This window comes from Lepidochelys kempii, chromosome 19, assembly GCF_965140265.1.
Source record: "Lepidochelys kempii isolate rLepKem1 chromosome 19, rLepKem1.hap2, whole genome shotgun sequence".
In the NCBI taxonomy this organism is placed as follows: domain Eukaryota; kingdom Metazoa; phylum Chordata; order Testudines; family Cheloniidae; genus Lepidochelys; species Lepidochelys kempii.
In genome coordinates, this window is record NC_133274.1 from 9,605,671 (window position 1) to 9,620,175 (window position 14,505).

Below are 14,505 nucleotides of genomic sequence, written 5' to 3' on the forward strand. Positions count from 1 at the left end.
CACATACTACAGACAGATGATCCAGCTCAGATAAAACAAGAACAGACCCAGATTAGACCTTTCTTTAATCATATGTGCAACATAGTGGAGTCCAAGCTTTGCTCAGAGAAAAGTGTAACTCTAATCTCTCCTATACACACTGCAGAGGCCATCCACTCATGCTAGTAAGAGCTGTAGAATCTTCAAAATACATTAAAAAGCCATAAATGTAATGGCTTTGTTATACTCTTCTTTCAGCAAGAGTCCAAAAGGACTGAACGTCTTGGAAACCAATAGAAAATACATTTGGGACTGAAGTTCAAATTAGTCCAACCTGGGAACACCTGCTGGCTTTCTCATGAGCGATTCTTGGCTGTTATCTTAAAATTACTACAACCATTATTACTGGCTTTGAAAAGTATCTACCAAGATAGGACAGATCTAAGTAGTAAGGCTGGCAAACTACTTTTATTACTAAGTTCAGAGAAGACTATTTCCATTCTCTCTCTTGTAAGTCTACTGTTGAAACCACTTGGGTCATTAAACAATGTCATCCAGGCATCTGCTACAATAAGAGTAGATCTTAGTCCAGCAATAGAAGCTACCCTTGGATCAACCAGAGATATCCATTGAAAATGTACTGGAAGAAGCAAAGACTTCAGTCGAGACGTTGACTAATGAAGGTTCTATGACTCCTTAAGTGAAGAGGACAAGAAGTGTTTGTTAAGCCAGCTGAAAAAGTACACAGACTTGATTCTTACAAATCTACAATAGTGATTTCTGGATTCTACTCAACCTCCACGTAGCTTTTACAGATGCCTGTCTTATAAAACACCTCTAGTTGAGTGGAGTGAGGCACTACCAGCAATGGGACTGCTATGTGATCAGGGCAGAATAGAGAAATTTGAACACAGAGTGGAATATCATACGATGAACGAATGAAGATTTAACTTCAACTGTTTCTTCTTTATCATCACTAGTGGTTCGACCGAATCTCTGTGCTCTGTTTCCTGGGATGAATGAAGTAGGAATTCATCTCCTGCTACTCCCAGTCACAACAGCTACAGCTGAGCATCTTCTTCCTCACTGAATAGAATTTTGTATTCTGAAAGAAGTCGCCTTCTGCCTGATCATGAGCATATCATGAAGGACTGGAAGTTACAGACACTACAAGATACCAAAGAGTTGTGCAAAATTACAACAAAAAACCAAGAAGGGTATAGGTGTAGTGCTTCATAGTAGGCCCAAAGAGCCAACTTTAATTTCTGTGATGATTTTAAAACATGAGTTAAATCTAATAAAATGGTCGTGAAACATTTTTCAGTTTTTACTATGGTGCCATACAGCCTACCTTCGCCCTCACAGTCTCAACCCTTGTCGGCCCTCGCGCCCCTTCCGTATATTCAACCCCCCCCCCCGCCGCCACCTAATTTCAATTCCTGGGGGAAACACTGGTGCAACACCATTCCTGGGAAGAGGCAGGCTTTTGAGAAGCCCCAGATCAGGGCACTTCCACTCTGACTGTTTTTCACAGGCAGGTGCTGGAGGATATTAATGAGGGGTGTAATGAATGCTGATCCCTGCCTGTGAGCCGTGTGAGAGTGTTCTAATGAAGACTGATACCTGATAGTCTTGTGCTATGAAGTCCAGGGGCACTAAACATTAACCCATTCTGAGGTGCATGCAGTGGTCCCTTTGCTCCCACATTGACCTGGGAGGTATAAGGAAGATGGGACCTCAGCTGCCTGCCAGCATCACTTTTGAACTGTATGTCTTGCAGGTGACACCGCATAGTCAATGAGTGTGTCTTCCTGCTACCCAGCAGGGAAAAATGCAGACAGTGTCCCTTTAAGGGAAGATACCAATAACCTTGCATCCTCTTGAGAAGAGGGGGGAAGGATCTTACCAAATGATTGCATCCTTCAATGTGCTTGCAGCCCCCTAAAAGGCATGTCCCCATCACACGGTGACAAGGGATAACAAAAGGTGCAATCCTCCTCCCTGCGTGGCAAACAATAAGTTGTAGTCTAATACGGGCTGCTTTTTCTTTTAAAGAAAGGCAAAATAATAGGATTTATTTTTTTTAATGGCAAAGATCTAATTGCAGAAGAGAAAAATGAGAAATACATAAAAATTCAGCAGGAAAATCAGCATCTATGAGTGACAGACACGGTAGGTGTTTGCACAGGGGACGGCAGCAAGCAGGGGGCAGCAGCGTCCCCTTGGTGAAGTGGGCTGCGGGAGGCGTGGGATAATGGGTCCACCCTATGCAATTCAAACCATTATTACTTAACAGGAACAGGGCTGCAGGTTGGATTTGCAGCGGGGTGTGGATAATAGAGAGAGAGGGAGACTGCGTGGTTTCCTCAACCCCCTCCCCCAATCTCTATGTCAGCTGCGCGAAGTGGTGTATACCCCCCCCCCATACGATCTGCATCCATGGCGCATCCTCCCCTCTCCCTTGCATCCTAACGTGAGCTGCACGAACGCCATACCCCCGCCCCCTCCATAAACCAACCCTCCCCCAGCTGCCTTAAGCGGTGCATCCTCGTCTCCCCTGTGCTGCGCTGGGAGCTGCACCCCTGGTGCATCCCCGACCCCGGTGCATGGAGCTGGGGGAGCGAACCGGCCGGGCTGCCAGCAGCGGCGCGAGCTCCAAGGCAAAGCCCCGCCCAGCGCGCATCCGGCCCAGCCAATGAGAAGCGGCGGCGCGCGCCACAAAGAAGGAGCGGGGGCTCGCCCGCCCCTTCAGCCAATGGGGAAGCGGCAAGGGCCGGGCGCGTGCGGGAGCCGAGTCCAGGCTGCGGCGGGGGCGCGCGGAGGGGGGTGTGTCGGCGCCCAAAGCGTGTGTGTGTGTGAGAGAGAGAGAGTGGGGGGAGGGAGCCCTATAATGGCGGCCGGGCGGCGAGAGCGCGGCGGCGCTGAGGTAACATCGAGTCGGGGGCGGCTGCCCAGCAAAGGGCCGGCGGGAGCCGAGCGGGCCCTCGGAGGGGAGGAGCGGCTGACAGGCGGCCCGAGCAACGCGGCCTCCTTCCGTGCCGGGGGCAGGGCAAGCGCGAGTCCCCCGCTGTCGGGAGGGGGGAGGGGACTGTAGGGGGCGGGGGCTGAGGGGAGGGGAGTGGGGGGCTGAGGCGCAGGAGGGGTCACCTGAGGAGGGGGGGCTGGGGGGAGGCCTCACCTGCCGGGTAGGGGAGCGACTGGGGCTGGTGCCCTGCTTGGCTCTCTGGGGTGTGGAGCAGGCCTGCGAAGGGTTTTTAGTTTCCTGCTGCCCCCCCCGCCCCCCCCCCGGGAACGTTAGACCAGCTCTGGTTTTGCTGGAGGTCTCCAGGGAGGACCTGAGAACGGCGGGGGAGGGGGGAGGGAGTTTGCCTCCTTGAAGGGCCGGGGGGAGGGTGTAGCAGGGGGACTTTCCCACCCCCGTAGTCTTTCCAGTACTTGAGCGAAATGTGGATGAAACATGTGGGCTCTAAACACCCCAATAAAAGTCACTTAACCTGTCAGTCAGTCAGGAGCCCCTTCCTTTACCTGGCTGCTGCTCCCCAGTCCTCGGAGTAGAGAATATGTGAAGTTTGATATTACAAAACCGGGCGGGGGGGGGCTTTTTATTGAGCCTGTGTCTGCTGGGGGGGTGAGGTTTGGTCAGGTTAGATTATTACATAGACCCGGATGATACTTGGGAATGTTCTGATGCCCTATGAGAGGAAGGGCTGGTGTCTGGAAATGCCCCCCCCCCTTTTTTTTTAAAGAGGGCAGTGGGGAAGACAGGTGACAGTTGATATTTATTGAGCAGTGGGAGTGTTTCTGGTACAGTGTATAGTAAACTGATGCTTAAAGGGTAAATTGTGCTCCATGCTCTGAGCCTGAGATGACCCATGTCTGGGAAATATGTGGCTTTCCTTCACAATTACATTCATTTTATTGGTTTTTTTTAAATATCCGAACTTGATACCTTTTGTGTGTGTGTGTACCTTCCTTTGTGTGTTTTCTAGTTACTTTACCTGAGCATTTAGGCTGCACTATTCTCCATATGCTTATATCATGATGTTATAGGAGCAGGCTAAGTAAATATTACTATCTGAATCTCACATTGTAGTGGCATTTCTGTGGGGAATTTATAGATTGTAAACATAACAAAGATGTTGCTGCCAAGTCTCCATATATCTGCACTGATGTTGTCATGAGACTGAAGATATTTGTAATTTCTTTTGTGCTGCAAACCTTGTAGATACTTGAAAGTTGCCTGATGATAGAAGGTTGCTTCAGTGAAGTAGTCCTCAGTGTATGGTTTACACTGGCCAAACACCTGGCCAAAGTTTATTTTCTGTCTGTAATTAGTGTTCCTTTCTGGTTGGCTTGCATTCGTACAATGCTGTTGTATTTTTAGATTTGTAATCTTGCAAGGAAGATTTTTATGTATATTCCTGTGATTTTTTTTAAAATATGAACATATAAGTTTTAGTCCAGCCTCCATCCTTTCTTAACAAAACTAGAATTTGAGTGTAAACAATGTAGAATGTCTTTTTAAATATCTTGTCTTGTTTAAGCTGTCCATTCATAATAAGCTGTTTGTATTTAATTTTTAAAAATTAAAATATATCTCAAAGTACTCCTTTTGCCTCGGTACCAGAAAATCATTTAATAGTTAAACTACAACAGAAAATGTTCACCCTTGTCTTATGTGACTTCCTACTTAATGCCGTTTGAAACTATGTATAAAATCCCCTAAGTATGGGCTTCTGCCAGGACCTTAACTGGTAAAATGCTATAATATATGGTGAAAGAAAGCACAGTACTCCACTGATACTGTACACAGAGTTAGAGTAAAAGATGTTGAGATTAAGCAGTTGAGAGAGGTATGTGACAGTTCTGTCCTGACCTAATACAAGTGAAAGATAGAGATGAGTGTTGTTGTGCCTGAACTGTGAAAGTTTTATGATAAAGGGTGGCTAAAATGATAACATTAGTATATAGTGTATATTTGAAAATCCTTCTTGGCATTAGTCATGGTTTTACTAAACAAGTTTGAGGCTTCATATCGGTAACATCTGAATGTAATGGCTCATTGCAATCTGATTTATATTTGATGAATGAAAATACTGATGATTTTAAGCACAGTGATTAGCCCAAATGATACTTCTCTAACTGATACAGAGAGAGGAAATGCAGATCGATCAATATTCATAGGATTTAGTCCCGTGTTGTTTTTTCCCCCAGAATCCTTGACCTTGAAGATGGTGAGTAGCCAGCCAAAGTACGATCTAATACGGGAGGTTGGTCGTGGTAGTTATGGTGTGGTGTATGAAGCAGTCGTCAGGAAGACTTCTGCGCGGGTTGCAGTGAAAAAAATTCGGTGTCATGCTCCAGAGAATGTGGAACTAGCTCTACGTGAGTTCTGGGCACTGAGCAGTATCAAGAGCCAGCATCCAAATGTTATCCATCTGGAGGAGTGCATCTTACAGAAAGATGGTATGGTGCAGAAGATGTCCCATGGTTCCAGTTCTTCCCTTTATGTACAGGTACATGAAACTGGGAGGAGGATGGGAGTAATTTATGGGTATCTAGCTGGGCAGGAAGAAGTGGGGAAGGTATGGCTAGCTTTTTGTCTTTATATGCAGTGTAAACAATGCTAAGAGTTCTCTAGAGATGTTTGAATACAATGGGTTTACTAAACAGAATCCTCTGGATTTTCAGATTTATAGCCATGCAACTCCAGCAGACTTAATGGAAGTCACACAGCTAAAATCCCATCTAGCTCTGACAATTTAAGGGAATGAAAACAAAACACAATCCAGATACACACTGTTGTATTTTCTGGGTAAAAGCCCTACAGTAGCTCTAATCATGAATGGACATTTGCTGATTTATTAAGACAGAACTCACACGGATTTCTAAATGCCAGCTGTCCTCAGTAGAGGAAGTAACCATCTTTGCTTAGGAAGCCATCGCTTAGGATTCTGCCAGTAACCAGGAAGTGCATTACCAGAATGCAAGAGAGATTTATTTTTACTTTTTAAAAAGGGCAAATAAACCTTAAAAGCTTTTGGAAGAGAAGCAAAGGTGATAAGGGCATGATAGGAATAGATATCTGAGAAAGTAAATTCATTTATGTATAAATATCACTCTTCATTGTGTGACTAGCACATCCAGTGAATACTTACCAAATGTTTACTTTATTTATATATGTCATGTGTTATCACATTAAAGATAAATTGTGAGAGTTGATCAGATATGTAATAATCAGACACTTGTTCCTGTTTTTTGCATCTAGTGCAGGTCTTTTATTAAATATTTGTTATGGTAGTGTTCAGTCAGGATTTAGGTCCCATTGGGCTGTGTGCTGTACAAACGCAGGAAGGCCCCTCACAATTTAGCAGTCTTTTCATTGTCTTTGATTCAGTCATTGTCCAATGTTAGACATGACTGCTGGGGAACATTGTAAAAATGCCTAGCTCACTGTTGTTAAAGGGAACATTGAGGTATTATACCAGTGTTAATGACATTAAACTAGGCGAGCTAAGGAAACTTTCTATTTTGGATTGATGGAATAAGGATGATCTACACTACACTCCAGAGGGCACTGCTGGAGTGACAAAGAGCATGGGTTCAAGTTTAATACATTTCTATTTATTATTACTGGTATTGTAGCACCTAGACGCCTCAATCAAGTCAGAGGTCATTTGTGCGAGACCCAAACATGGCAAATGATAACACCTGTCCCAGAATGCTTATAAGTATAGAATTATCTGTTGTATCTAGACTTTCAAAGAGGCTTGGGTAACTTTATAATGACATTTATAATTATACATGTTAAGATGGGGGCAGTCAAATCTCTTGCCCTGTTCCTACCCAAAAAATAGAACACTACAGAATTGGCCAGATGCAGTATGCAAGTAGTAAAGGGGAAGTACCTTCTTATGAAGCATTTGGGGACAGATACTCAGCTGGTATAAACTGAAGCCAATGGAACTATGACAGTTTAAACTAGTTGAGGACCTACCTGTTGGTGTTGTGTCACTGTCAGGGGTAGGATATTGAACTTTGTGGACTAAAGGTCTGAACCAAGGTGCTAAATACTATGAAGACTTAGGAGGACTTTATGGAAGAAGAAAAAAATGTACTGCTAGGACTTATTTCTCTAAAAAGACTCCTCACTACTGCCATAGTGCATCAATTTCACTGTCATGAGGTGTGGGTAAAATGTGAATACGTAGTTTGAACATTATTTATGTTCCTTGTTCAGTCTCTGCTTATCATAGAATATCAGGGTTGGAAGGTACCTCAGGAGGTCATCTAGGTCAACCCCCTGCTCAAAGCAGGACCGATCCCTGACTAAATCATCCCAGCCAGAGCTTTGTCAAGCCTGACCTTAAAAACTTCTAGGGAAGGAGATTCCACCACCTCCCTAGGTAACGCATTCCAGTGTTTCACCACCCTCGTCGTGAAAAAGTTTTTCCTAATTTCCAACCTAAATCTCCCCCACTGCAACTTGAGACCATTACTCCTTGTTCTGTCATCTGCTACCACTGAGAACAGTCTAGAGCCATCCTCTTTGGAACCCCCTTTCAGGTAGTTGAAAGCAGCTATCATATCCCCCCTCATTCTTCTCTTCCGTAGACTAAACATCCCCAGTTCCCTCAGCCTCTCCTTATAACTCATGTGTTCCAGTTCCCTAATCATTTTTGTTGCCCTCCGCCGGACTCTTTCCAATTTTTCCACATCCTTCTTGTAATGTGGGGCCCAAAACTGGACACAGTACTCCAGATGAGGCCTCACCAATGTCGAATAGAGAGGAACGATCACGTCCCTCGATCTGCTGGCAATGCCCCTACTTATACATCCCAAAATGCCATTGGCCTTCTTGGCAACAAGGGCACACTGTTGACTCATATCCAACTTCTCATCCACTGTAACGCCTAGGTCCTTTTCTGCAGAACTGCTGCTGAGCCATTCGGTCCCTAGTCTGTAGCGGTGCATTGGATTCTCCTGTCCTAAGTGCAGGACTCTGCACTTGTCCTTGTTGAACCTCATCAGATCCTCCAATTTGTCTAGGTCCCTCTGTATCCTATCCCTACCCTCCAGCGCATCTACCACTCCTCCCAGTTTAGTGTCATCTGCAAACTTGCTGAGGGTGCAATTCACACCATCCTCCAGATCATTTATGAAGATATTGAACAAAACCGGCCCCAGGACCGACCCCTGGGGCACTCCACTTGATACCGGCTGCCAACTAGACATGGAGCCATTGATCACTACCCATTGAGCCCGACAATTTAGCCAGCTTTCTATCCACCATATAGTGCATTCATCCAACCCATACTTCTTTAACTTGCTGGCAAGAATACTGTGGGAGACCGTGTCAAAAGCTTTGCTAAAGTCAAGGAACAACACGTCCACTGCTTTCCCTTCATCCACAGAGCCAGTTATCTCGTCATAGAAGGCAATTAGATTAGTCAGGCATGACTTGCCCTTGGTGAATCCATGCTGACTGTTCCTGATCACTTTCCTCTCCTCTAAGTGCTTCAGAACTGATTCCTTGAGGACTCGCTCCATGATTTTTCCAGGGACTGAGGTGAGGATGACTGGCCTGTAGTTCCCAGGATCCTCCTTCCCTTTTTTAAAGATGGGCACTACATTAGCCTTTTTCCAGTCATCTGGGACCTCCCCCAATCGCCATGAGTTTTGAAAGATAATGGCCAATGGCTCTGCAATCACATCCGCCAATTCCTTTAGCACTCTCGGATGCAACACATCCAGCCCCGTGCTCGTCCAGCTTTTCTAAATAGTCCCGAACCACTTCTTTCTCCACAGAGGGCTGGTCGCCTCCTCCCCATGCTGTGCTGCCCAGTGCAGTAGTCTGAGAGCTGACCTTGTTCGTGAAGACAGAGGCAAAAAAAGCATTGAGTACATCCTCTGTCACGAGGTTGCCTCCCTCATTCAGTAAGGGGCCCACACTTTCCTTGACTTTCTTCTTGTTGTTAACGTACCTGAAGAAACCCTTCTTGTTACTCTTAACATCTCTTGCTAGCTGCAACTCCAGGTGTGATTTGGCCTTCCTGATTTCACTCCTGCAAGCCCGAGCAATATTTTTATACTCATCCCTGGTCATTTGTCCAATCTTCCACTTCTTGTAAGCTTCTTTTTTGTATTTAAGAGCAGCAAGGATTTCACTGTTAAGCCAGGCTGGTCGCCTGCCATATTTACTATTCTTTCTACACATCGGGATGGTTTGTCCCTGTAACCTCAATAAGGATTCTTTAAAATACAGCCAGCTCTCCTGGACTCCTTTCCCCCTCATGTTGTTCTCCCAGGGGATCTTGCCCATCAGTTCCCTGAGGGAGTCCAAGTCTGCTTTTCTGAAGTCCAGGGTCTGTATTCTGCTGCTTTCCTTTCTTCCTTGTGTTAGGATCCTGAACTCAACCATTTCATGGTCACTGCCTCCCAGGTTCCCATCCACTTTAGCTTCCCCTACTAATTCTTCCCGGTTTGTGAGCAGCAGGTCAAGAAGAGCTCTGCCCCTAGTTGGTTCCTCCAGCACTTGCACCAGGAAATTGTCCCCTACATTTTCCAAAAACTTCCTGGATTGCCTGTGCACCGCTGTATTGCTCTTGCAACCTTAGGAGCACAGCTGTATTAACAATTTCACTTTCAAGCGGCCATGTGTTTTTCACTCACTTTTCAGAAGAAGAGCCTCACTGTTGATTCAAAAAGTGTTCCTAGAAGGCTCTATTAGCAGTTGCTTTGACTTTTGAAAATTCTTTCCAAGTATCCTTAGTCCAGTATGTATTGGTAGTATGTGGTGTTTATTATTAACACACATGGTTTGAAATGCTTAGTTTCCAGAATGTGCTGAAAGCCACCTCACAAGCTGAAGAAGCAAATGTACAGTTGTGTAACTAGGATTAACAAAGCTGATTAGTTGTTTCATTAGTTTTCATGTAAATCAGTAACTGGAAATTCCTGCTCAAATATATTCCATGCATCTGGGAAAATAGCTAGTTAATAAGTGATTACTTTAAAATAACTTCAGCAAAAGCAGAAGCTCGTTAGTTTCTGTTGCTGTTTAGCTATGCATATTGATTGTTCTTCGTTAGAATTTATTCATGGATAGTACATTAGAATTTATTCATGGAGATGGAGTGAAAAGTAAGTTTCAGACTTCCATTACATAATGTTTCATCAGCAGAGGACAAGTAACTCCTTGGCGCTGTACCAGTGCTACCTGCTGAAACACTGTATTTGGATTAAAGTTAGAGTGGGTGAATGGCTGGGACACTGCCCAGCTGAAATAATGGGAAGGTGATACTTGGGTATCTTTCAGAATACTTTTATCTGCCCATAGCTCTAGGCTTTAAATTGGAGTTTGAGCTATGTTTTTCAGGCAGAGAGTTAGTAGGATTGTCAAATTCATTGACATTTAAATTTTTTTTTAATTTTACATGAAATAGATAAGAATGTAACTTTTGTCCCCCTCTGTTCCTTTCTTTTATTATTTTTTCAGTCAGTAGTTTTGTTTCTGTGAATTATGCTTCCTGAACAGGTATATGAAATCTCTCTTCCTTGTTACAGCTTGTAGAGACCTCATTAAAAGGAGAAATAGCCTTTGATCCCAGAAGCGCCTATTACCTTTGGTTTGTGATGGATTTCTGTGATGGAGGAGATATGAATGAGTACCTGCTATCCCGAAAGCCCAGCCGCAAGACCAATACCAGTTTCATGCTTCAACTCAGCAGTGCCCTGGCTTTCCTTCACAAAAATCAAATTATCCATCGTGATCTCAAACCTGACAACATTCTGATCTCACAAAGCAGAATGGATGCTAGTGACTTGGAACCCACTCTGAAAGTAGCTGATTTTGGGTTAAGTAAGGTATGTTCAGCCTCAGGACAGAACCCTGAAGAGCCTGTCAACGTAAATAAATGTTTTCTTTCAACAGCATGTGGGACTGACTTCTACATGGCCCCTGAAGTCTGGGAAGGACATTACACTGCAAAAGCAGACATTTTTGCATTGGGAATTATAATTTGGGCAATGTTAGAAAGGATCACCTTCATAGACACAGAGACTAAGAAAGAACTTTTGGGAAGCTATGTGAAGCAAGGAACAGAGATTGTGCCAGTTGGGGAGGCACTTCTAGAAAACCCCAAAATGGAACTTCTCATCCCTGTAAAGAAAAAATCTATGAATGCCCGTATGAAGCAGCTGATTAAGGAAATGCTGGCTGCCAACCCACAAGATCGTCCTGATGCTTTTGAACTAGAACTCAGATTAGTCAAAATTGCTTTTAAAGACAGCAACTGGGACACGTGACCTCCAATACCCATAATCCTCTCAACAGAGCTGCTTCTGTTTTTTAACAATGGTGCAGTGCAGCCTTGTGGCAACAAAAAACAAAACAAACCTGAACTGAGAACTTCAGGGTTTAGTTTTACCAACTGAATTTCTTTTGATTTGCATAAATTAAAGTAAATTTGAGTTGGCCATTTTGTTATAAATACATTTATATGTATATTACCAAGATGTTATACTCAAGTGTGGATGTAAAGATGATCATTTATATAAGTTGGCCAAAAAAATTCATGCTTTGGGATGTTCTTGCTTTCCAGAAATATGTTATGGAATATTGCAGACATTCCAGTTTCCTATCACAGTATTAGGAACTCCCATGGAAGAGGAGGTTTGCATGCTGGTAATGCAACCCCTTGTACTTTGTAAAGTAAATCTATGTGTATATATTTATGCATATGTGAGTGACTGAGCGTGTGAGTTTGCATTCCATACAGAGAAAATGCCACTTTTGTTTAAATTATTTGGTGTGAATCTGGATGATTGGGATCTGTGAGGAAAATAAATGAAAAGCCTACTTCCCTCCCCACTCCCAAATGAATTGTGTTTTTTACATTTTTATTTTTATATCCTATAAATGTAAACAAAAAAAGGCCTAAAACTTGACTTTATAGACAAAAATGCAATGCAAAGGGATCTGAAGATTTAAAGGTGCTGAGATGTTTCTTAGCTGAGCACTTACCACCTAGTAAGGTTGTAGCTGAGGGAATCAAATTACAGACTTACGTAATCATGTGCTAGCTTGTTCCTTAAATCATTAATTATTCAGTTTCATTTTATTTGGCTAACCAAATACTCTAACGCCTTAGGCTACAGTTTCCTAACATGCCTGCACTTGTGCATCTATAATCCAGTAGCAACTAGAGCACTTTCGGTTTGTGAACTTGGTTTATGAAAATGTAGATACTCAATAGAGGAATCCAGCAGATAAAATAGTACTCTAAGACACTTCCTCCTCCCCCCGCCAAAAAAAGACTGAAACAATTTCTCTGTGCCCTTTTGTTTGTTACCCAGATCTGTTAGTCACTTGTGCTTCCTTTCTTCTTGGCATTGATGGTTATGTCACTTAATGTGATCGTGCTGTGGGGATGATTTTCTTAAATGGTGAGCATCTCCATTTTCAAATGTGGGCGAGAAGTCCTAAAATTCAGTGTGTGAATGAAATATTGCAGCTTCAGTTAAACTTTTCATGTGGAAAACTTTAACCAATCTTTGCATTGTTTCTCTACATATTAAGAGGTAGTGTTTTATTCCTTTTTGATTTGATTTTTAATCCTGGGTGGTAAATCTAAAAGTTTTGAAATAGTACAAGGCTTTTAATCCATCTTCACAAAAACTGATTCATATGTTAATGGAGAACTTCCATGAAGAGTGCATTCTAGGGTAGACTAAAATAGCTTTGCAGTAGTGTCATGAACACCAACTAGCTCAGGTGCGTGATCTTACTTGTTTACCCTTTAAATTATCGTAATTGGGGGAGGAGACCTGAGACTAAATTTACTCATCCAAATGTCTTGTCTGATTGAGTAAAATCTTAAAGTTGCAGTGGGCTTTTAAACAACTTTTTTACAAAACCAAGTTCACAAAATTTTTAAAACTTTCAAAATGAAATACTTCTGATTTGGGATTAAACATTCCCCTGGAATGCTTGCAATCCAAACATTGCACCCTAGTGGTGCTGTGTAAACATCAGAAAGTGAAACTGACCAGTCAGTGAATGAAGTGAAGTGAACGCTTACCACAAATGAAAAGTAGAGTTTGTCGCTCCTAAAACAAAAAGGGAAGGGACCATGAAGCAAGGTTATTGGTCACTTTTCTAAACTTTTAGGAATTTGTAAGAGCCAATTGTATTCTGTCCTTGCACAGTGTAGTGTGGTGTAGCGGGTTAGCAGGGAACAAGGAACCCTGGATTTTATTTTTGACTCGCTTTGTCACCATAGGCAAGTTATTTAACTTCTGCCTCTCTCAATGAGTATACTTCCATGTTTCAGAGGTGTATTGTATGGCTTATTGGTTCTAAAGCATTTAGAAATCTGAAGATGCTATAGAAATGCAAGATGGCAATAGATTTCAGGAAAAGATGTATTGTCGTGTTGAGATGTTGATAGAGCATATTGGGCCAGAACCTTAGCTGGTATAAATTGGCATAGATTTCATTAGTGCTTTGCTGATTTATACCAACTGAAAATTGGCCCCTGGTCATCTTGAGCAGACTTATCGTGATGTCACTGTCTTTCTTGCATGTGACTTTGTCTATAAAGGTAAGGTTGGAATTTAAACTTTATAATTAATAAATGGAACTTATTGGAAGTCATCTGTTCATTCTGTTAATGTTTTGTAAATTGAATCAGTACACCAGAAGCCCCAGCTTGCCTTTAAAGACAAGGTCACAGTGCAAGGAGGAAGGTAAAGCTGTGACTGTGTGCACAGTGGTACTGCACAATGTATTAGTAACATTCCGACACTGAAAAGTTGATACTTTTTTGAGGGTGATGTAAGATGAAAGATCGTGCCCTGCTAGAATGACACTCTTGAAGATTTTAAAAATATCAAAATACCAAAGCAGGGATACTAGTCTGTTCACTAATGTACCCTAAAATGTTGTTCTGTCTTGGAATAATATTTAGCGCTTACCTTCTTTGTGAATCAATTAATCTCCTCTGAAGAGTTTCAAAGGATAACAGTGAACCTGCTTCTTAACTTTTGTTGAGAAATTAATTTAAAGCGATAGTTAATGGATCATACGGTAGAACTGTTGATTTCCCAAAGTGTTTCTTTGCACTGATTGCCACTTTAAAGGCTGGGGGTACCTATAAGACCCTCTCATGGTGCTTAGCCTAGTGGTGGTGATGAAGCTGAGTGTTTCATTGGTTAACACTGAATGGTAGTCCTTGAGGTCTCTGGTTTTTGTGTGATTTTGTTGGTCTGGTGTTTTTTTTTTTTGTTTTTTTTTTGAATCTTTGATGTAAAACCTTTGATCAAAATATTGTAGCAGCTACAAAATAATTCACCAGCATGACACAAAGGTCAAGATATTCATCAGCACTTCAGAAAGAGAAGACTTTCTAATCTTTCTTTAAAGTTGTAAAATATATTTTATGAAGAATTTATAAAGGCAGAAAATTATTGTGTAATTTATTTCAAAACAATCATGAACTTAATAAAATTGGAATTTAAATGAAA

The 14,505-nt window shown here is 42.6% G+C and overlaps 1 protein-coding gene across 3 annotated transcripts; it reads left to right on the top strand.

Moving 5' to 3' along the window:
- The first annotated feature begins 2,070 nt into the window (after positions 1–2,070).
- PDIK1L (PDLIM1 interacting kinase 1 like) lies at positions 2,071–14,505 on the top strand. Of its 3 annotated transcripts, none has more exons than XM_073317572.1 (3): positions 2,071–2,151; positions 5,194–5,495; positions 10,546–14,505. In XM_073317572.1, the coding sequence occupies exons 1-3, from the start codon at positions 2,136–2,138 to the stop codon at positions 11,284–11,286; spliced, it is 1,059 nt and encodes a 352-aa protein (XP_073173673.1). In that variant the 5' UTR covers positions 2,071–2,135; the 3' UTR covers positions 11,287–14,505. The 3 variants fall into 3 exon arrangements, with proteins under 3 accessions (XP_073173673.1, XP_073173674.1, XP_073173672.1); XM_073317573.1 differs by lacking the exon at positions 2,071–2,151 and adding an exon at positions 2,802–2,905; XM_073317571.1 differs by lacking the exon at positions 2,071–2,151 and having other exon boundaries at positions 3,378–5,495.